This window comes from Phyllobates terribilis, unplaced genomic scaffold (assembly GCF_046119375.1).
Source record: "Phyllobates terribilis strain yellow unplaced genomic scaffold, ASM4611937v1 Scaffold_3__8_contigs__length_932513732, whole genome shotgun sequence".
Taxonomy (NCBI): domain Eukaryota; kingdom Metazoa; phylum Chordata; class Amphibia; order Anura; family Dendrobatidae; genus Phyllobates; species Phyllobates terribilis.
The window spans coordinates 878,644,710-878,667,077 of record NW_027362763.1 but is presented as its reverse complement, the minus strand read 5'-3'; the positions used below and the strand labels follow the sequence as shown (position 1 = coordinate 878,667,077).

At 40.2% G+C, this 22,368-nt stretch overlaps 1 protein-coding gene across 6 annotated transcripts in view; it reads left to right on the top strand.

Annotated features, from left to right (window-relative positions):
• UTRN (utrophin) overlaps positions 1 to 22,368 on the top strand; it is a 768,906-nt gene that overhangs the window by 617,902 nt on the left and 128,636 nt on the right. For all 6 annotated transcript variants that reach the window (XM_073672652.1, XM_073672651.1, XM_073672650.1 and 3 more), the window contains 2 exons: positions 8,587 to 8,648; positions 13,792 to 13,866. In XM_073672652.1, coding sequence (XP_073528753.1) covers positions 8,587 to 8,648; positions 13,792 to 13,866 — 137 coding nt within the window. The remainder of the gene's footprint in view (positions 1 to 8,586; positions 8,649 to 13,791; positions 13,867 to 22,368) is intronic.

Sequence of the window (22,368 nt, the reverse complement as noted above, 5' to 3'; positions counted from 1 at the left end):
GGGGTACCCAAGTTACACTGCCATTCGGTTGTGTAAATGATGCTTCTTAAGCAGCAAACTATGGAAAGTAAGCACATCATGTAAAACTGATGATCCATAGCTTTGTGTAGCAAGTCTAGGTGCCCTTCTATCGAAACAACATGCACCCCATGCAGCCTGAAATCTCACAGACTGCTGAGGATGACCCTGGTTCCTTACACCTACAGTAGTTTACGGTATATATTTTTTTCTGAAAATTTAATAGTTCAGGAAAATACTATTTCTTTGCAATTAAATCACAATAATGTATGACTTAATGCCTTCTTTTGATCGTCTCTTCTGTATCTGGACGAGAAATCAGCAATTTTCAGACAACGCATATAACCTGATTTATTTGCTCTGACGTCTTCAAGCACCACCATGAATGATTGTCTTTGTTTAATATTTGAACTTTAAGTAGTTAGATAATGTGCCAGTGAATCGGTCTTTGTCAGTCAGGAGTTATGTGAAAAGATGCTCACGTATTGAATTCTGAGATCGCAACCTTCTGCCCGGTGAAGGCTAGTCATCATGCAATCCTTCCCTTTATTTTTTTAACCTTAACATAAATTATGTTAATTGAGAACTCTTAATAAAAGAACAAATTGATTTCAGTTGAATCTTTGACAAAAGGATTACTTATGCTATAGTGTAACGTTCGAAAGGCTGCCAGAGTCATAATGGAATAAAAACAATTTCTTCAAAGATGAGAGAATCTATTCTGCTCATCTGTCTCCATCAATATTGATCAAATAACGACTTTATTTTTGGCAAGAAGTAATAGTCTTTTTATTTTTTAAGGGTTTTCAGTGTCTTTAGAAGAAGTGTAGACTATTTCATAATTCATCACCTTTTATCCGGTTGGATTTACTCATATCTGTGCTGAACACCTTGCAACTAGCAAATACATTTCATGTATTTAAGAAATGTCTCAATGCTTTCATGAGCCGATCCTCAAATCCAGGTGTGGTTTACCCCCAGAAACAATTATGGATTGTACATCCCATGGGGATAATAGTTATGAATTCCTTAATTCCAAATGGAACACATAGAGCTTCTCTTGTAGAAAGATTACGATACATGAACACATACATACATTTTAATTCTCACCAGATTTCATAATTTATTTCCTGTAAATGTTTAGAATGACATCTAACAAAAGGATATACAGTGGAGAAAAAGAATTAGGATGATCGTGTATGGAAAGATGTCTTGTTATTACCCAGTAAAAGCGTTATGGTATCTAGTCCAAGTGTGATCAGTCATGAAATTACAGTAGGATAATCCCACATGTCTCCTGTAAGGGCATCTGATTTTGATTTCACCACTAATTGAGACTATTCTTAAGTCCTCATACACTTTACATAGCTGTCTGCTGAACGTTGGTTCGTGCGTTCGAGAGCTATTACCTTAGAATCTCTCCTACACAGGAGCTCTCAGTTGGCCAGGTACTCCTGTATTCTCTATGAAATAGCTGCTGCCAGACATCTGTGGCAGTGGCTTAGGCTTATGTCTTTATGGCTCGCTCACATCACCGTGTAAATCTGAGGAGTGCTATGCCATACGAAGCCACAGTAAAGCATCTGATTTTTACGGATACATTACAATTCTGTAGAATAGGGAACTGTAAATGACCCTGTAAATGATTAATAGCTGCTGAGTAAAAAATGATTGCATACAGACCGCAAACGGATGACAAGTGAGAAAAAAATCGTCCCACTATTCAGGACGAAAATCAGACCGATTTTTAATATACCCTTGTTACCTTAGCCATAAAGAACAAAAGGATCAGTAATCTGAAATCTGATATCTCAGATGCATCTGTCCCACTACATCGGGGTACAGTTGAGAGGTATCATACACATTAGACTGTCGGCCAAAACCGTTGATATTGGCTTGTTCTTCTGATGTTGGTCTAATGTGTATAGGGCCCTTTAATCTGCTATTGTGGCAACCCAAAGAGCCTAATTGTATACAGGCACCTTTAAAAAAAAAATACTTGAGACTAATTTTATTTAGAAAGTCTGGTCAGACTTCTGTGTATCTCAGTCCGGTCATCAGAGATAAATAATGGTGAAACAAAGGCTTTGCATAAAAATACTCAGTCAATGTACCACCAGTGCTCGTTATAAATTATATATGGTCAGTATATAGACTACAACACTGTCATGTAAACAAGCCATATATTCAATTATTATGCTTGATGAAATGGTGCCATCATATTCTGCAGAGCTTTATAGGCATGGTCATCTCTGTCCATATTGAGGCTCACAATCTAAATCAGGATGTCTTTGGCGTTTGGGAGCAAACCCACACAAACACGGGGAGAACATGCAATCTCCTTGCAGATGTTGTCCTTGATGGGATTTGAAGCCAGGAACACAGTGCTACAAAGCAACAGTGCTAACCACTGAGCCACCGTGCTTTTCCTGGCCTAGCTAAATACAATTTTAGACAGTGATAGTGCTTCTATAATATAACCATCCATGGTGCCATTCCCCTACTTACAGTGTCAGCATCAATTTTATTATCATAATCTGAAATCTTGCCCCACATGATTCACAGATTTATGCACCAAAAACACGATACCCAGAAAAGGAACAAAAAACAAAGATCCTGTAGACCCACGTTACAGTGCCATATCTATAAGTAACCAACCCACACATGCTTCCTGCCACCTTCTACTTAGTTAATAGGAAGTTCCTAGCCATCTGTAAATGCCCAAGCATGGAATGGTCTATGAGATAAAATGATTTGGTGTATACCTAATTTTTACTTCTTTGTGCTGGTTTATGCTATCATATTCCTCTTAGGATAGGCCCAGATATAGTAGCCCTCAGCCTCTTCCCATTACTGTTAGGTGAGATGTGTGACATAAACCATAGACTATCGCCCCCACACTTGCTTTGCTTATGGAGGACAGCCCTGTCCATGTACACATAATTAATAATAGTATATACAGTAACAGGACTATTGCCAGCTGAATCTCATCTATTCATCGTTTCTGTGGCAACTTCATAAGATGCTCAGGGTACCAAAAGTTCTTATATTCAGAAAAACTCCCATTGTGCCAACAGACCTGATCCTGCAAAGTACAAATAGTAATGTATTAAGGAAAATGCAAATTGTGAACTGTTTAACTTGTTACATGGTGTCCTTTTCTGTTATTACTTTGTCTTAAACTTCACTACTTCATTTAAATCAAAAGAGCAACATTTCTAATTTTTTACTTTAGTACATGAATGTGAATATTAACTATGCCCAGAACATTTCATAAGTGCCATTTCAGAGACTAGACTTCAGAATAAAGTCATTTTGAGGAATTAATGAACACTTTGCTGTAATACCTCAAAGGGCTTTTAATATTGAGATTTGAGGAGACAATCTAGAATGGAATTTCAGAAAATGTAAAGATAGCAATGCATTTTAAGGTAACATAGTCTGTAAGAGTTATTTAATGCGTTAGACGTTTTATACTTCAGTGATGTTAGGAGACAAATACGCTCGCAAACATCAAAAAGAAAAACACGACATTGTACCATTGTAATGTAGGCTATATACAATGTCCAAGTGCTTTCATCACATCAAAGAAGCAGAATATTTTCTCTTTACCCAGTTAGTTTGGCACAGATTTGTACTTTGATGAATCCAACCATTTAAAGCATGAAATCTGATTTTTGGTATTTACTTTATCACAATGAAATAGGTAACAGAAGGAGACTGTTCTGAAAAATGTTTCTTAAAATTTTTGAAAAAAAAATGTATCACAAAAGATTATTTCTCCCAAAGAATTATAAATGCTGTGTTGCACTCAATTAATTTATTCAATGTGTGTGTTTGGTAATATATTACTATGAGGTAATAGAAAAATAGAACCTTTGGGATGGATACAGCGGGTGAAATAAGTATTGTACACGTAACCAATTTTCTAAGTACCGTATATACTCAAGTATAAGCCGACCCGAATATAAGTCGAGGCACCTAATTTTACCACAAAAAACTGTGAAAACGTATTGATTCGAGTATAAGCCTACGTTGGGAAATGCAGCAGCTACTGGTAAATTTCCCCATCCTGTTATGCATGGCCCCCTACTCCTCAATCCTGGTATGCATGGCCCCCTCATCCCCAATCCTGGTATGCATGGCCCCCTCATCCCCAATCCTGGTATGCATGGCCCCCTCATCCCCAATCCTGGTATGCATGGCCCCCTCATCCCCAATCCTGTTATGCATGGCCCCCTCATCCCTAATCCTGGTATGCTACTGCCTGTGCACCGCCCCACCACCTCCTACAGCCTGAATATACTATAATTTAAGTATATACTCGAGCATAAGCCGAGTGGGCTTTTTCAGCATAAAAAATGTGCTGAAAAAGTCAGCTTACACACGAGCATATACGATAAATATATTTCTAAAGGTGCTATTAACATGAAATTCTTACCAGACGTCGATAACAACCCATCGAATCTACACAGGCAAAGAAATCAAACTATAGATATCCATAAATTAAGTAATGTATAATAATGAGAAATGACACAGGAAAAAAATATTGAACACACTTACTGAAGTTGAATTAATACTTCGTACAAAAGCCTTTGTTGATGATGACAGTTTGAAGACACCTCCTGTATGGAGAAACTAGTCACATGCATTGCTCAGGTGTGATTTCGGCCCATTTTTCCACACAAACACTTTTCAAATCATGAAGGTCCCATGGGCTCCTTCTATGAACTCTGAGCTTTAGTTCCTTCCATAAATTTTCTGTTGGGTTCAGGTCAAGTGATTGGCCATTCTTCAGCTTTATTTTCTTTCTCTGAAACCAAGTGAAAGTTTCCTTGGCTGTGTGTTTGGGATCAATGTCTTGCTGAAATGTCCACCCTCATTTCATCTTCATCATCCTGGTAGATGGCAGCAGATTTTTTTTTTTTTTTCAAGAATGTCTTGTTACACTTGTCCATTCATCCTTCCTTCAGTTATATGAAGTTTGCCAGTGCCGTATGCTGAAATACAGCTCCACACCATGATGTTTCCACCTCCAAACATTACTTTGGTATGGTGTTTTTGGGGTGATATGCAGTGCCTTTTGGGCTCCAAACATCGTGTGTACTTTAGCATCAAAAGAGTTCAGTTTTGGTCTCATCTGACCAGAGTATATTCTCCCAGTGTTTCACAGGCTTGTCTAATTGTTGTTGAGCAAACTTTAAACCCTCTTGAACCTGCTTTTTGTTCAGCAATGGAGTAATGGAGTCTTGCATTGGGAGTGTGCATACAGGCCATAGAGGTTGAGTGCATTACTTATTGTTTTTGAGACAATTGTACCTTCTTATTCCAGGTCTTTCTGTAGCTCTCCACAGGTGGTCATTGGCTTTTGAACAACTCTTCTCATAATTCTTTTCACTCCTATGTCTGAAATCTTGTGGGGAGCACCTGGTCGTGGCTGGTTTATTTTGATATGATATGCTTTCCACTTCTGGATTATGGCCCCAACAGTGCTCACTGGAACCTTCAGTAGTTTAGAGATTCTTCTGTAACCAATGCCACCAGTTTGATTTGCTATAATAAGGTTGCAAAGGTCTTGAGACAGCTCACTGGTTTTACCCATCATGAGATGTTTCTTGTGTGACACCTTGGTAATGAGACACCTTTTTATAGGCCATCAGTTGAATCAGCTGATATTATTTTTCACTAAGTGGCAGGATTGCTTTTTAATTACTGATAGATTTCAGCTGGTGTCATGACTTTCTATGGTTTTTTGCACCTCTCTTTCTTCATTTGTTCAATACTTTTTCCCTTTTTCATTTCTCATTATTACACATCACTTAATTTATGGACATCTATGGTTTGATTTATTTGCCTGTGTGGATTGGATGGGTTGTTGCCAATATCTATATTTGGTGTTCACAGGATTCAATGATGTGTGCTTTGGTCACACATATTAAAAACACTCCTGATTATGTATTCAAGGCAGTACTAGCAATACTAAGTGCATGCCTTAAATTATTATTCATTATACAACTCTTAGAAATGTCTCCATAGTGCCAGAATCATAGTAGCCCCCCCAATCATAGTAATGCATGTAATACAAGTCTCATAATAAGGCAAAGCTTATCTGTTCCAGTGGGTCCTCCATTATTACCAAAAAAGCTATTTGAGAGCATCCTATCAGTGAATTTTACTGTTACTCAAGTAACTTTCTCTTGCTGGGCCAATCTCTATTACATAATACAGGGCAGATGGAATATCTTCTAAATACCACCTCTCTGTATTTAAGATAGATTCCAATCTTGGCTGCACCTACTGTAGGCTTCTCAATGTCAAGACGAGAAGCAGAACTCAGACAAAAATGTTACAAGCTAAGAGCATGCTCACAGCTCGATTAATAAAAAGTCTGAGTTTTATATGTAAATAGAAATTAATGGTAGTTTGGAGCTCTCAGTGGTCGAAAAGGGGATGTTCTTCAGCAACAAAGAAAAGTAGTTAAAACTTAGCCTTTAATCACATAGAATAAAAAATGGAAGAATGTGCACATATTTAAAAAAGAGCCAATAGCGCTTACACTTTTCGTGTAGAAAAACCCTTAATCATAGATATGCTTACGCGTTTCAGGTAGAAACACCTTTATACATAGCTTTGATTAACAGTTTTTCTAAGTGAAACATGTAAGCACTATGGGTTATTTTTTTAATATATGCACATCATCTCAACTTTTGTAGGCTATATAATTAAAGGTTAAGTGTTAACTACTTTTCTTTGGTGCTGGATAACATCCCCTTTTGGACCATTGAGAGCTATTTGACCTGGAAGCCAGACCAGTGTATACTCCGTGCACCACACCCAGAACACAGACTGGCGACCCTGGAAGTCTCCTGGAAATTTATCTCTACCACATTAGTGGGGAGCTGAATTGACACTTTTTCCATTTTCTGACTCTCGGCATTCCCACTGATCAGCTGAATGAAGGGATCTCAGCTCTCTAGTAAATATAGTGTCCTTTTCTTATTCATGTGTAACATAGGGAAGAGGGGGAAAGGAAAAGTCAGCTCACCAATTGGTAAGCACCTTGCTTCTAAGAAGCCATCGAATGGAGCCGCCCTGGTCCGGGTGGGAAACGATGCAGAAAATAGGAAAAAATCTCCAGCAATCAGGAAATAAAATGTCCAAAAACTTTATTTATGAAAATCCAATAAAACCATAAATATGAAAATCAGCAACCACCAAGTGTCCAGTATTAAGATCGACGCGTTTCGACTGCACCAATCTTAGTCATGATCAATAGCACAAAAAACAACCAGTAATAAAATCTATGTAGCTTTATTTAGCAGACAATGACGGCGGATGTCCTGAAGCACTTTTGCTTCTATGATCAGCTGATGGCTGTGAGTGCTCCGAGACAAACCCCTACTTTTTAATCATAATGGCTTATCCTGAGGATAGGCGATCAGCAGCATAGCCCCAGAAAACTCCTTTAAGGTACTGTAAAAAGGTGGTAATGGGAGGAAGGGAGCATAACATTGCTTGCAGTCATTACGTTGTTGTGAGAACAAAGTGTCAAATTAAATGTACATGAGTAGTACAAGAGGAAGAAAGATCAGACAGACTCGCTGGAAGAAAAGATATAGAGCTGCTATTCTTTTTTCAACTTTTTATCTGAGCTCTGTAATGGTTTAGTCATTTATGCTGAGTTTATATAGAAACACAAGGCTTGCATAGTACATGGGCAATATTGTAACTGTTTTTCACCAGTATGACAGTAATGCGTTTGATTAATAGTAAATTAGATTGGAAAAGACAAAACTGAATCTTCATGTTGCTACAGGTTTAATAATTTATTTGCACTGGATCAGATGTGAAAGTAATTAATTAATGTCAACATCATTTTTCATTCATCATCTAACTCTCTGCTTTTAAAATCTTTCTATCTGAAAACTTAGTTCCTATTTAACCTTTTAATGGTCTAAGCTGTGATGTACAATAAAAAGTTATATTGTGGTACCGTGTTAGCCAGAAAAATCGATGTAAATACTTTTATGCCCAAAAATGACAAAATTATTCTCGGAGTGATACCTTTATTGGGTAACCAGAAAAAAAAACTGTAAACCTGCCTCTGTGCTCTTAAAGCTTGCAAATATATTTTTTCTGGTTAGCCAATAAAGGTATCACTCCGAGAATACTTTTGTCATTTTTGGGCATCAAAGTATTTACATGGTCTAAGCTATAAAGGCTACGCAATTCATCACAATTTATAAACATGCTATTACCGGTAGATTGTGGCGAGCTTTCCTAAAAATGGTATTTTGCACTAAAGACCATAGACTTATGAGATCAATAGAGAACACTTGCTTGTTTAACAAATACATGTTAGAGCATACAAAAATTGGTATCACAGATGCACATAGCACAATATGTTACAATATATTGCAAACACATGACTCTGTATAGTATATCCCTCAGGTAAAGGTAATAGCGTAATATTAATATCATATGATATGTACTAAGTGTCAAAAGAAACTTGAGAGATGACATGAAATGCGCAACTAGATTATTCACTGTTGTTCTTTTAATTTGCAGTCATCAAACACAAACCACTTGCTGGGACCACCCGAAAATGACTGAACTCTTCCAATCACTTGGTAAGTGGAACCCTTTGTATCTATTTACATTATAGGAGGGCTCACACTTCTGGAGCTGGCGGCAAGTGTTGCATGTTTCCTATTGAAATCAAATGTTGTGTAATTAATCCTCCAAAGAGAGAGCGGTGCTGTTTGTAATCACCATGAACCAGAAACTTCCCTGTTTTAACTCAGACTGTCCTAATACATGCAACATGCAAAAAAAACCACAAAGACATAGCTTTAATGTATTTTTCCTCTATAGTAAGCTATGGAACATTGCCCACCAATGAAAAAAAAATGCCTTCATTCAGCAAAGCAAATGGGCTTTAGTGCTGGTACAGTACAGTAGTCCCTAATTTTTTTTTATTTGTATAATTCCTTTAATCACTTGCTCAGACAACATAAATGTTGATAAGGCATCAATGTATGCTGATACATTGTAGCAAACCATCAAGACAAAAACAAGTGGCTATCATTTCACTGACAGCAAACATAGATCATGAAAGAAGTCTAGAACAAAAACAGAAAATTTGTTTGACAGTTGAAGAACATATCAATATCTAATAGCTAAGGTTAATGAGAGCAGAGCAGAGATGTCTGTCTGTCAGCGTGTCAGGGCATGCTTGCCCCGGCACACTACGTGAAAATAAGGGTCCTGGCTGGGTGTGTGGACTTGTACTGTCATGGCGATACACCCTTGCAGACCGCATGATGCCAGTGACTTTGGCTGGCCAGGACCAGATGTTGTAGAGTTTAATGAGGGAGACCACCACTCAAAAATAAACTGTGTTTTACTGAACAATAACGTAGGGAAAAGTATGTACAGTGGAAAGCGGGTACAAAACTTCATGGACATTTCTCTTAGAACATATGACATTTTAATACACTTTTCCTTGTCTCTGCTCTGGATCACGCTATCCATTTCCTCGGTCTCCGCTCACTTTAGGGACACACAATTCATGCTGCTCTGCTTACTAAGCAGGTCTTCTCTAGCTGCAAGCTAGGCCCTACAGTGGCTTGCAAAAGTGTTCACCCCCTTGGCTTTTTACCTATTTTTTTACATTACAACCTGTGTTTAAATGTTTTTGTAATTCGATTTGTGTAGTATAAGTTGGCGAAGTGAAGTGAGAAAAATATAGGCATAAATTAAATTTATGGGATCAAATAACTAAAAATTGGCATGTGCATATGCATTCACCGCTTTTTTGATGAATCCCCTAAAAATTTATGGTGCAAGCAATTACCTTCATAAGTCACATGCTTAGTGAAAGGAAGTCCACCTGTGCAATCTAAGTGTCACATAGTCAGTTAGTATATACCTTTTCTGAAAGGCCGCAGAGGCTGCATCACCATTAAGCAAGTGGCACCACTAACTAAACAACACCATGAAAACCAAGGAGATCTCCAAACAAGTCAGGGACAAATTTGTTGAGAAGTACAAGTCAGGGTTGGGTTATAAAAAAATATCCCAATCTCTGATGATCCCCGGAGCACCATCAAATCCATGATCATCAAATGGAAAGAACATGGTACCACAACAAATCTGCCAAGACAGGGCTGCCCACCAAAACTCTCAGCCTGCGCAAGCAGTGCATTAATCAGAGAGGCCGCACAGAGAGTAAAGGTAACCCTGTAGGAGCTGTAGAGTTCTCAAGAAGAGACTGGAGTATCTGTCCATATGACCACATTAAGCCGTACACTCCATAGAGTGCCCTCTCTTCCCTTATGGAAAAGTGGGCAGAAAAAAAGCCTTTACTTACACACAAAAATTGTAAGCCTCGTTCTGAGCTTGCCAAAAAATGTGTCGGAGACTCCCTAAATGTACTGTATGTAGGAAGGTACTGATGTCAGATGAGACCAAAATTGAACTTTTTGGCCACCAAGGTTAACGCTATGTCTCGTGCCAAACCAGCACAGCTCATTACCCCAAGAACACCATACTGACTTTGGAGGGGGGGGGGGTGGGGAATAGTTCTGCACACTGAAGTTTTCAGTTATTTTGTCCTATTTGTTATTTACTTCACATTAAAAAAATGTTCACAGTTGTAGGCATGTTCTTTACATGAACTAATGCATACCCTCAGGAAAAAACAGTGAAATGCCAGGTTGTGAGGCCAAGGGGGTGAATACTTTTGCAAACCACTGTATCTGCCTTCCTGAAAAGAAACTCCGTCTGTCCCTTCGCTTTAGTCTCTCCCACTTTGGGCTAGTCCCAACCATTAACTCTACCTGTCCCTAGTAACTATTTGTGGTCTGTATATGAAGTCCGCAAACTATGCTAGAAAAATCTGTGCTCCAGGAGGCAAATAGCACTCTGTCCCTCCGGAGTCAAGCTGTGTGGCTAAGCAGTACTGTACAGCCACATATGGGGTACTGCCATGTTCAGCAGAAATTGTGTGACACATTTTGGCACCATTTTACCCATTGCCCCGTGTGAAAATATAAAATCTGGGTCTAAAACAATTTTTTGAGGTTAAAATGTAATTATTTTTTCTTCACCGCCCAGTGGTATAAATTTCTGTGAGTCACATATGGTGTCAGTATGATCACTGCACCCCTAGATGAATTTGTTGAGAGGTGTAGTTTACAAAATGGGGTCACTTGTGGGCGTTTCTGCTGTTTTGGCATGTCTAGGGCTCTTCAAATGTGACATAGTGTCCGCAACCTATTCCAGCCAAAATAGTGCTCCGTCCCTTCCGAGCCCTGTCATGCGCCCAAGCAATAGTTTTCCACCACATATGGGGTATTGGCATACTCAGGAGTAATTGCACAACAAATTGTGGGTTCCATTTTCTCCTGTTACCCTTGTGAAAATAAAAAAATTGGGGCTGAAACAACATTTTGTGGGAAAAAAATGTGATTTTTTTATTTTCATGGCTCAACACTATAAAATTCTGTGAAGCCCCTGAGGGTTCAGCTCACCATACATCTAGATAAATTCCTTGAGGGGCCTAGTTTCCAAAATGGGGTCACTTGTAGGGGAGTTTCCACTGTTTAGGCACCTCAGGGGCCCTCCAAATGCATCATGGTGTCCGCTGTCGATTCCATCTAATTTCGCATTCCAAAAGTCAAACGGTGCTCCTTCCCTTCTGAGCCCTGCCATGCGCCCAAGCAGTAATTTTACACCACATATGGGGTATCGGCGTACTCAGGAGAAATCGCACAACAAATTTTATGGTGCATTTTCTCCTGGTACCCTTGCGAAAATAAAAAATTTGAGGCTAAAGTATCATTTTTGTGGGAAAAGGTAAAACTTTAATTTTTCCTTCCACATTCCATTAAGTCCTGTGAAGCACCTGAAGGATTAATAAACTTCCTGATTGTGGTTTTGAGCACCTTGAGGGGTGCAGGTTTTAGAATGGTGTTACTTTTGGGTATTTTCTGTCATAAAGGACCCTCAAAGTCACTTCAAATGTGAAATGGTCTGTAAAAAAATTGGTTTTGTAAATTTTGTTGGAAAAATTAGAAATTGAAATACACAAAAAGAAAAAGTGGGCACTGCTGGGGAATAATAATCACAAATAGAAAGGGGTGCTACAGTAACCTGATGTAAAGACACAAAATTATTCGGAAGAAAAAGACTCAGGATATATAACCATGCACACCCAATGTTGGAAAAGTGAAAAAAATCTTTATTACATGATTACATTTAGACAACAAAAGAAAAACTTTTTAAAAGCATTTAAAACAGACAAAATCTTGTGCAATCTTCATATGGGGGAATTCATGATAATATGCATAAAAATAGCAATAAACCCCACTATGTTATGTGCCACAGGTATATTTTACATCACTTATATAACATTCGATTAATGTAGACCTACTAAGCAACCCTGGCTATAAATAGCACGGCACAACCAGTCAAAATATGTGTTTATGACAAAGCAAACCCCCCTAAATAATATAAGTGAATCAAGGAATGAGTAGGAGAGATGGTCTATTGGCAATGGGGGCCCATATTTTAGAGGTATTGGTCAGATTGTGTCACCAAAGTCATATATGACGTGGCACAGTTGATCCACATATAAATAACAAGCCAGGCATTCCTGAGTGGTCAAGTCAAGAAAATAAGTAAATAAAAAATCTATGGAAGAATAATTACCTGCTGGCATCAGAGACCCTACGGGGTATGACGAAGCTGCGTCTTAACTATTTTGTGTGACATAACTCTCTGGTTTTAGGGCACAAAACTTAAAATTTGAAAATTGCGAAATTTTAAATTTTTTTGCCAAATTTCTGATATAACTTGCGTTTATTTCTGAAAATATCTAACAAATTTTAACACTATCATGAAGTACAATATGCTATGGAAAAACATTCTCAGAATCAGGGGGATCCGTGGAAGCGTTCTCGAGTTATTACCTCATAAAGTGACAGTGGTCAGAATTGTAAAAATTGGTTACGAAGGCAAAAAACAGGCTCTGGCGCGAAAGGGTTAAGTTATACATAAATCTTCAAACTTTAAAAATATTTAGCAATGAATTATATAGCATTCCTATGGGGTTATTCTTGCAGTATACAATTAAAGGGATTGTCCAGTCGCAATATGTTGATAACTGATCTACAGATTAGATCATCAATACTAAATAGGTCCAAAACCTGGCACCACCACTCTAACACATTGAAAGGAGCTCTGTTCAAAGTGTTTAGATCCAGTGGCAGCTATGGAGCTAACAGCTCATCGGTGAGGATTCCTGGTGTTAGACACCCACCGATCTGATATTAATGACCTATCCTTTGGATAAGTCATCAATATGTTGTGACCTGACAATCCACACTTCAGTCTGAAAAATAGCAAAAAAAAAAAAATAGTCACTGCCTAATCTGAACTTGTACCAAAGCACATCTCTACTTCAAGTATACAGCCCAAATATGAAATGAACTGAGAGTCTTCTTGACTAATGGTCTCAGGGATTTTATTGTACCAACATGCTCCATGATCATCCGGTCGATGCTCATCTGCTTTATAAGGCGTTCTGTACTGATGGTAGTTACATGAAAATACAGCAGCTGTCACAGTAGAACTGGCAAGGCTTCGTTTTATGTATGTTAACACTAACTCTTGGCTGCTGATAAAATAATGCCATCTGTAAACTATGAAGGGAAGATGTGGTTACAACAGTAAATGCTGCTCTCCTAATCTTTCCTTTATTATTCCCAGGTGACCTAAACAATGTGAGGTTTTCCGCCTACCGCACTGCTATGAAGATAAGAAGACTTCAGAAAACTCTGTGCTGTAAGTGTAGACGGCCTCCTGTCCTACATATTATCTGCTGAATAATTTCATTTACATTATGTCTGTAGGCTTGGCTTGATATCACTGTGTACTCTATAATATATCCTTGTCACCTGCACGTGACATATATTTGTCTCCCACTGCAGAAAATGTATATAACATTATAATGGAGATGCTGTAATCTGCTGGGTATATTTTATATCTTCATTACTGTACAGGATTGCACCATAAAATATACACATTTGAAAATAATACTAAACTGTACTAACACACATCAGTCTATTTTTACATTACAAATGGAAGTGGATAAGATGAAAGCTGATACAGAAAAATATGGGTTAATGAAAATTGATGCACTTAGAGCAGAGCTAGGCAAACTGCTATATAATGTGGAACAGATCGCTCAGTGTGCATCATTTAGTAGCCTGTTTAAACAGACAGACCGCTGTAAACGACCGCCAATCACTAATGGTTTACAGATTGGTGGTTGTTTAGTGCCGCCGGTCCGTCCATGTAATCGTACCCTATACAGCAAACCTATGCAGTACCCCAGTAACTTACCGCTAATGTCCCATCTGACTATAGCCTTTTTCTTCTTCATCTTGTCAAAACTTTATGTCGAAGTCCGGGACCCTGTAACTGCAGAGTTTGCTGCACTGATCACCATGCCCCTGAAAATAAAGAGAGTTCACATATATCTACACATATGTTTTCTGAATAAGGAATCTCCCCACCTTGCGTCTCTGAATGCAGACATGCACCAGCCATTAAAATTTAATTAGCTAATATGCAACTCACCATTACAAATGTAAATTGATTAGCCAGAACTGTGTCCCTACTAACTCCATTTTCCTTGCCCAATAAATATATAAATTAATTAGCCCCCGTATTCTTTCCCCCAATTCATTACCAGTTACTGTCCTGTGTCCTCAATCCCTCACCACGATACGCCTCTCACTCCTGCAATTCATTATGTCATGTTCTTTCTCCCACCCCGACCCTCAATTCATTATACTTTCCTCCTTGCCACCCCCATTTTGTTCACTTTATTGGAAAAAAAAAAGTATTTAATACTTACCTCTCCATACGATCTCCTGTGGCTCCACTTCCTCTTGTTGCCAGTGCCGACTGATTAATGTCTCAGAGAGGGTGATGGGAGCTCCCTTATAGCTTCGCTGTCATTCTCTATTGCCGGCAGCGGAGCTTCAGGAAGGCTCACTGCCCAGGAATTGGCTTCTGATATCTTATAATTAGTGAGATCTGGCCATGGGCCTGTCAGAGCCTTGGGCCCCAAGCAGTAACCCAGATTGCCCTCATTATTATCAACCTATGCTTATCAGAGACAATTGCTTCTTTCTCCTCCCGAATTGAGCTTTCCCTCTCATTTCACAGGTAAAATCTGTATTCAGTGAAGACAGATTTTCTCATTACTGAGATAGGAGATGACATTTGATACTTTTAAAATTCTATGAAGGGAAGAGGACTAGGCAGACACAGACATGCTGCTGCAAGCTCTCCTGAAACAATGTTATCTCCTATGTTAGTAAGGGGAAAATTCTATATTCACTGAAGATAGATTTTTACCCATGAATTGAGAATTTTGGGAATGAATGATCAGTCCTGGAGGAGAAAAAAAGCAGATTTCTCTAATAAGATATATTACAAAGTTTCTTATTTTCACGTGTAATATTGTTTCACATATGAAAACTGAAATAGACGCTAAATGCATACCACCATTGTTTATTAAATGAAAACCATTGGGTAAAAATGGCACAAATAAGGACTTTGGGGTATAAGCAGGGCCAGCTCCAGGTTTTTGTGGGCCCTGGGAGAAAGAGTCTCAGTGGGCCCCTTTAACATATACCACGATTCATAATGCACAGATACGGCAGAGAAATGTATATATAGTACAATGCCAAAGATTTCACTTCTTACATTACATGACATATACAGTATCGTAAATTCCACAATAGCTCAGAAACCGGCGAATCGCTCCATACAGAATACTGGCCCCCATATAACGCTCCATACAGGATACTGGCCCCCATATAATGCTCCATACAGGATACTGGCCCCATATAACGCTCCACACAGGATACTGGCCCCCTTATAACGCTCCATACAGAATACTGGCCCCCATATAACGCTCCATGCAGGCTGTGCCCCCACATAATGCTCCATGCAGGCTGTTCCCCCCAAATAATGCCTCATGCAGGCTGTTCCCCCCACATAATGCCCCACGCAGGCTGTTCCCCCCATATAATGCCCCATGCAGCATGTCACCCCCCCCTTAAAATGCCCCATGCAGGATTTCACCCCCCTTATAATGCCTCATGCAGGATGTCACCCCTCCCCCCTTATAATGCCCCATTCAGGATGTCACCCCCGTTATAATGCCCCATGCAGGATGTCACCCCCCCTTATAATGCCCCATGCAGGAAGGATGTCACCCCCCCTTATAATGCCCCATGCAGGATGTCACCCCCCCTTATAATGCCCCATGCAGGAAGGATGTCACCCCCCATATAATGCCTCATGCAGGATGTCACCCCCACTCCCTTATAATGCCCCATGCAGGATGTCACACCCCCCTCCCTTATAATGCCCCATGCAGGATGTCACCCCCCCCTATAATGCCCCATGCAGGATGTCACTCCCCAGCCCCATATAATGCCCCATGAAGGATGTCACTCCCCCCCCCCCTATAATGCCCCATGCAGGATGTCACTCCCCAGCCCCATATAATGCCCCATGCAGGATGTCACTCCCCCCCCCATATAATGCCCCATGCAGGATGTCACTCCCCCCCCCTTATAATGCCCCATGCAGGATGTCACCCCCCCTTATAATGCCCCATGCGGGAAGGATGTCACCCCCCATATAATGCCCCATGCAGGATGTCACCCCCACTCCCTTATAATGCCCCATGCAGGATGTCACACCCCCCTCCCTTATAATGCCCCATGCAGGATGTCACCCCCCCTATAATGCCCCATGCAGGATGTCACTCCCCAGCCCCATATAATGCCCCATGCAGGATGTCACTCCCCCCCCATATAATGCCCCATGCAGGATGTCACCCCCCCCCATATAATGCCCCATGCCTCCATGAATTAAAAAAAATCAAATAATCACCTCACTTCTCTTCACCTGCTGCCGCTGCTTCGGGCTCCAGCGTCGCCGGCGTCTTACCGCTCTGCGCTGTGACGGCTCAGGAGAGAGCACAGTGTAAAGACGCCATTGCGCTCTCTGACCAGAGACGTCACAGTGCAGCAGCCGCAGAAGACGCCAGACCTGCTGCGGAGCCACGGAGCGAGGTAAGTATTATGCCAGCTGCCGGGGCCCTAAGCAAGCGGGGGGAGCGAGCGCTGACACCGCTCTCCTCCGCTCACGGGTCCCATAGCACGGCTGGGTATAAGTTAACAGTAATCTGTAATAACCAGTGTAAGCGTGCTGCTGCCATGGCAAATAGGATCTTGGGGTGCATCAAAAGAAACATAGTATAGCATGTTTCCCAAGCTGCCTGATTTGTTTGAATGTCAATAGTGTTTCTTATGTGACTGATCCATCCTTGAAAGATATTACATTGTTTTTCTGCTCTTGATATGGAACAGAATAACAGAATTTAAAGCGCTAATGTGGATCCTGGTTGTTGTATTTGGTGCAAACTATATATTGTTGGAAAGCTGTAGATCAGTCGCCTTTCCTAAACTACATGTCCATGATTTGTATTTTTTCTGGGTTTTCATTTCACTGCTCTTCACTCATTTGCCATTGCTGAGGTGAGTATTACTCCACTTCTTCTATCTAAGGTGTAAAGTTTCTTTTTGTGGAGAGTAAAAAGCCAGGTCTGGCATGCCAGTACGAGGAGTCTTAAATGCCTTGCATGTGCCTCTGGGAAATGAACTATGCAAATCGTCTCTTCAGAGAGGAAGAGGACTTGAACTCTAGTGCCACCTATTGGAAGTAGGAATCTAGAGTTATCCTCATACTGGCATGCCAGATCTGGCTTGTCTCTCTCCACAAGGAGAAACGTTACCCCTTAGATCCCAGTCTTAGCCTCTCACCTAGCCAAATCAGATCTCATACTTTGCACTGATGAGGGGCAGTACCCTGAAACACTGTCTGCAAATTGGGATTCTGGTTTGGCTTTATTCCTAAGTCATATTGTAAGGCTTGTTAAAGGGTCGATATTGACTTGTAAGATTGCTACTTCCAGTAGGTGGCCCTAGAGCTCAAGTCCTCTTCCTCTCTGAAGAGACAATTTGCATAGCTACTTCTGCTATAAAGACAAGAGTTCATGTTAAAGGAGAATGGAAAGTCAGAGTTCATACTGTGAAAGAACTAGTACCAGGTACCTAAATACAGATTTATAATCTGAACATCCCATCCCTGACAATGGTTGATTAATGAATCACCAGCCATTAGAGAGATGACCGTATGTTTTGCAACATAGAAAAACGGTCCGATTATGCTAATTACACTCTGATCATACTTTGATCAGTGTTTGATCAGAGTTTGATCAGAGTGGGATCCGTTATTCTCAGAATGGAGAATAAAAAAATGGTTTCTCCATCTTGTCCATTCAGTCTGTCTTTGAAAATTGGCCCCACTTGGATGTCATCCGAGTGTGGTTTTCAACGGACCCTTAGACATGAATGGGCAAGTGCCATCCGATCGTATTCAAGTCTTGCATGCTGCATTTTTTTTTCCTGTGACCATTCGAGCCGAGGAAAATATCTGACATGTGCATGACCTCATTGAATAACAGTGGTCCGAGTGCGGTCCAATGTTTTGACGGATTGCACTTGGACCGAAACTAGGGTCGTCTGCACGAGGCCTTAGAATGAGCACAAATGTACATAGAGCAATGCATAATGTAGAACTTTTTATATATTAATCACAAAGGCGGAAAGAAAGACTTAATTGGAAGCATTGCAAGGATTGTGTATTTCAACATTCACTGTCCCTTTAAGGGAGCTAAGACTAATGTGTTGATGTGTATCATAATTCATTCTCCACATTTTACAATATTGCTATTTCTAGATTTAGCCAGTGTTGAACTGCAAACAATGTAAAAGTTTAGAGACACAGCACAACAGAATTCTGAGTATGCCTATAATTGTCAGCCGGTTTATGCGCCAAGCAATCATTTCTTATTTGAAAGGTTTGTTACTTCATTATTACTGTGGCGTGTTTCACCAGTTCAGCGTAATCTCCCAGAGATGGTCTGCTGATGTCTACACAAGGATTGATTTCATTTTGTTTATGGAAAACAATGATTTCACAACCAACTGCTGCTTGAAAATGATATTTCTAGTATGTAAATCAGCGGGAGGCGACAAATCATTGATGGAAACTATAAACTAACAAGAGCTTCTGGTAATCTTCTCATGTATCCTAAAATGAAAGATTCATTCCATTTTCCCAGAGGTTTTCCTTCGCCCACCCCACGTCTATCTGTCTATTTACAGCACTATGTTGCTCTATGTCTCCAAATTTCATGTATTTAGTGAGCTTCTAGAGTTAGTTTGAGGTTGAGGGGAGAGGCGTATTACACAGGTCATCTACCGCAACTTGGAAACAAATAAGCTGTTTCTCCATTTCTCGATGGGAATAGAGTGCTCACATACAGTGAAGGAAATAAGTATTTGATCCCTTGCTGTTTTTGTATTAACAGTCTATAATTTTAAGGGTAGGTTAATTTTAACATTGAGAGATAGAATATCCCCCCAAAAAATCAAGAAAATCACATTGTATAAATTAGATGCATTTATTTGCATTTTGCAGTGAGAAATAAGTATTTGATCCCCTACAAACCATTATGAGTTCTGGCTCCTACAGACCAGTTAGACACTCCTAATCAACTCGTTACCTGCATTAAAGACAGCTGTCTTACATAGTCACCTGTATAAAAGACTCCTGTCCACAGACTCAATTAATCAGTCAGACTCTAACCTCTACAACGTGGGCAAGACCAAAGAGCTTTCTAAGGATGTTAGGGATAAGATCATAGACTTGCACAAAGCTGGAATGGGCTACAAAACCATAAGTAAGAAGGAGACAACTGTTGGTGCAATAGTAAGAAAATGGAAGAAATACAAAATGACTGTCAATCGACATCGATCTTGGCACCAGGCAAGATCCTTGATCGTGAGGAAGGTGAGAGATCAGCCTAAAACTACACGGGGGGAACTTGTTAATGATCTCATGCCAGCTGGGACCACAGTCACCAAGAAAACCATTGATAACACATTACGCCTTAAAGGTTTAAAATCCTGCAGTGCCCGCAAGGTCCCCCTGCTCAAGAAGACACATGTGCAGGCCCACCTGAAGCTTGCCAATGAACACCTGAATGATTCTGTAAGTTATTGGGAGAAGGTGCTGTGGTCAGATGAGACAAAATTGAGCTCTTTGGCATTAACTCAACTCTCCGTGTTTGGAGGAAGAAGAACAACCCTAAGAACATCGTCCCAACCGTGAAGCATTGTGGTGGAAACTTAATACTTTGGTGGTGTTTTTCTGCAAAGGTGACATGACGACTGCACCATACTGAAGGAAAGATGGATGGGGTCATGTATCGCAAGATTTTGGCCAACAACCTCCTTCCCTCAGTAAGAGCATTGAAGATGGTTTGTGGCTGGGTCTTCCAGCAAGACAATGACCCAAAACATACAGCCTAGGCAACAAAGGAGTGGTTCAAAAATAAGCACGTTAAGGTCATGGAGTGGCCTAGCCAGTCTCCAGACCTTAATCCCATAGAAAACTTATGGAGGGAGTTGAAGCTCCGAGTTGCCAAGCGACAGCCTCAAAATCTTAATGATTTAGAGATGATCTGCACAGAGGAGTGGACCAAAATTCCTCCTGACATGTGCGCAAACCTCATCATCAACTACAAAAAACGTCTGACATCAACAAGGGTTTTGCCACCAAGTGTTACGTGTTGTTTGCCAGAGGGATCAAATACTTATTTCTCACTATAAAATGGAAAAAAAAATATCTAATTTATACAATTTGATTTTCTTGATTTTTTTGGATATTCTGTCTCTCAATGTTAAAGTTAACCTACCCTTAAAATTATAGACTATTCCAGTCTTTGTCCGTGGCAAACTTACAAAAACAGCAAGGGATCAAATACTTATTTCCTTCATTGTATGACCATCAGACAGTTCTTTGGAGAACCTGTCTGGACCCACAACTTTGGAATAGGCAGGAATCTCAGCAGTCTAGCTGGCTGCCTTTGCGGTTTTGCCCTGCTTCTAAAGTTCAGTGGGGTTGGTGTCATAGCGGTATCTCCATCCAGCTATGAAATATCATGATGCATCAAATGTAAATGAAGACCATGTTCTCAAGGCAATTGTTGGGCCGGTCAGCTGACTAATGGCATGGCGGGTTCTGTGAGCAGTGGCAGTGCACAGCATCCTATGTATGCCAGTTATTGCAGTGTTTTATCTGTTCCTGGAATGTTTATAGGATTCATCCATTGAGCTCTGACCCCTGGGATACCCTACTGGATTTTGACGTGTGTACTGACTCCATGAATACAATTCTGGAATCCAGTTTTGTCATTGTTCACAGTCTATTATTCTAACTTGGATAGCTGACAACTCTTCCCTCAACTAACACCACCAGCCAGAAGCTACAACCCAGAGATCTATGCAGCGTAGTCCAGATCCATGGCACAGGTATCAAGGTGAATACCAGAGTTCCCCTGAAAGCTGCTAACCTGAATGACTTGCTCCAAGTCTGTCTATGGTACTTTATTTAATTTGAGAGATACTGTATGTTACACAGACCCTCACCATTTAAACATTAGTGCCCCGTTTCATCGAAATGTTTTCTCCAGAAATCTGAAGTGAAACACTTTTATAAGTCACAACATTTTGTGCAACTTGAGAAAAAATGTGTGACTGTTGGCGTTTTCAATCCAGTTTTGACCAGTTCCTCCAGAATTGACCGAGCCAGGGGAGGACGGGGTTGTGACACCACAGTTTGTTTAATTGATGACGAGCAGTGGAGTACCTTAAGCCAGAAACCTTACTCCAGTCCGTGACTGGAATAAGATTTGTAGAATAGGAGGCGCACACCACTTTTCAGACTCGTCAGATTCATTAAGAGGCTTGTGCCATTTAATGAATCAGCAGCATCTAACTCCAGCACTCTCCTCAAGACCGGTGTTGTTGAACCGGGGCCTAAGTCTCAAAACATTCTTGTGTCCTGCCTCTGTATTATGTTTAACTGGCTGCACCTGCAGTTGTAGTCACGTCAGGCTGTCTATTGTGCATATCATATAGACTGGATATTTGGTTCTTTTAGCATTGAATGGCAATGTGCTTTATACAAAATCTGAACAGAACTGATTTTTACTCCAGATTAAATATCATACTCCATAGTTAATTCTTGTTCCAGCTTTTAAAGTGATTGTGAAGTATATACAATTAAACCTGTGACCTCCTAAACCTGTCAAGTATTACTCTATGTACCTAAATGAAATAGTATGAA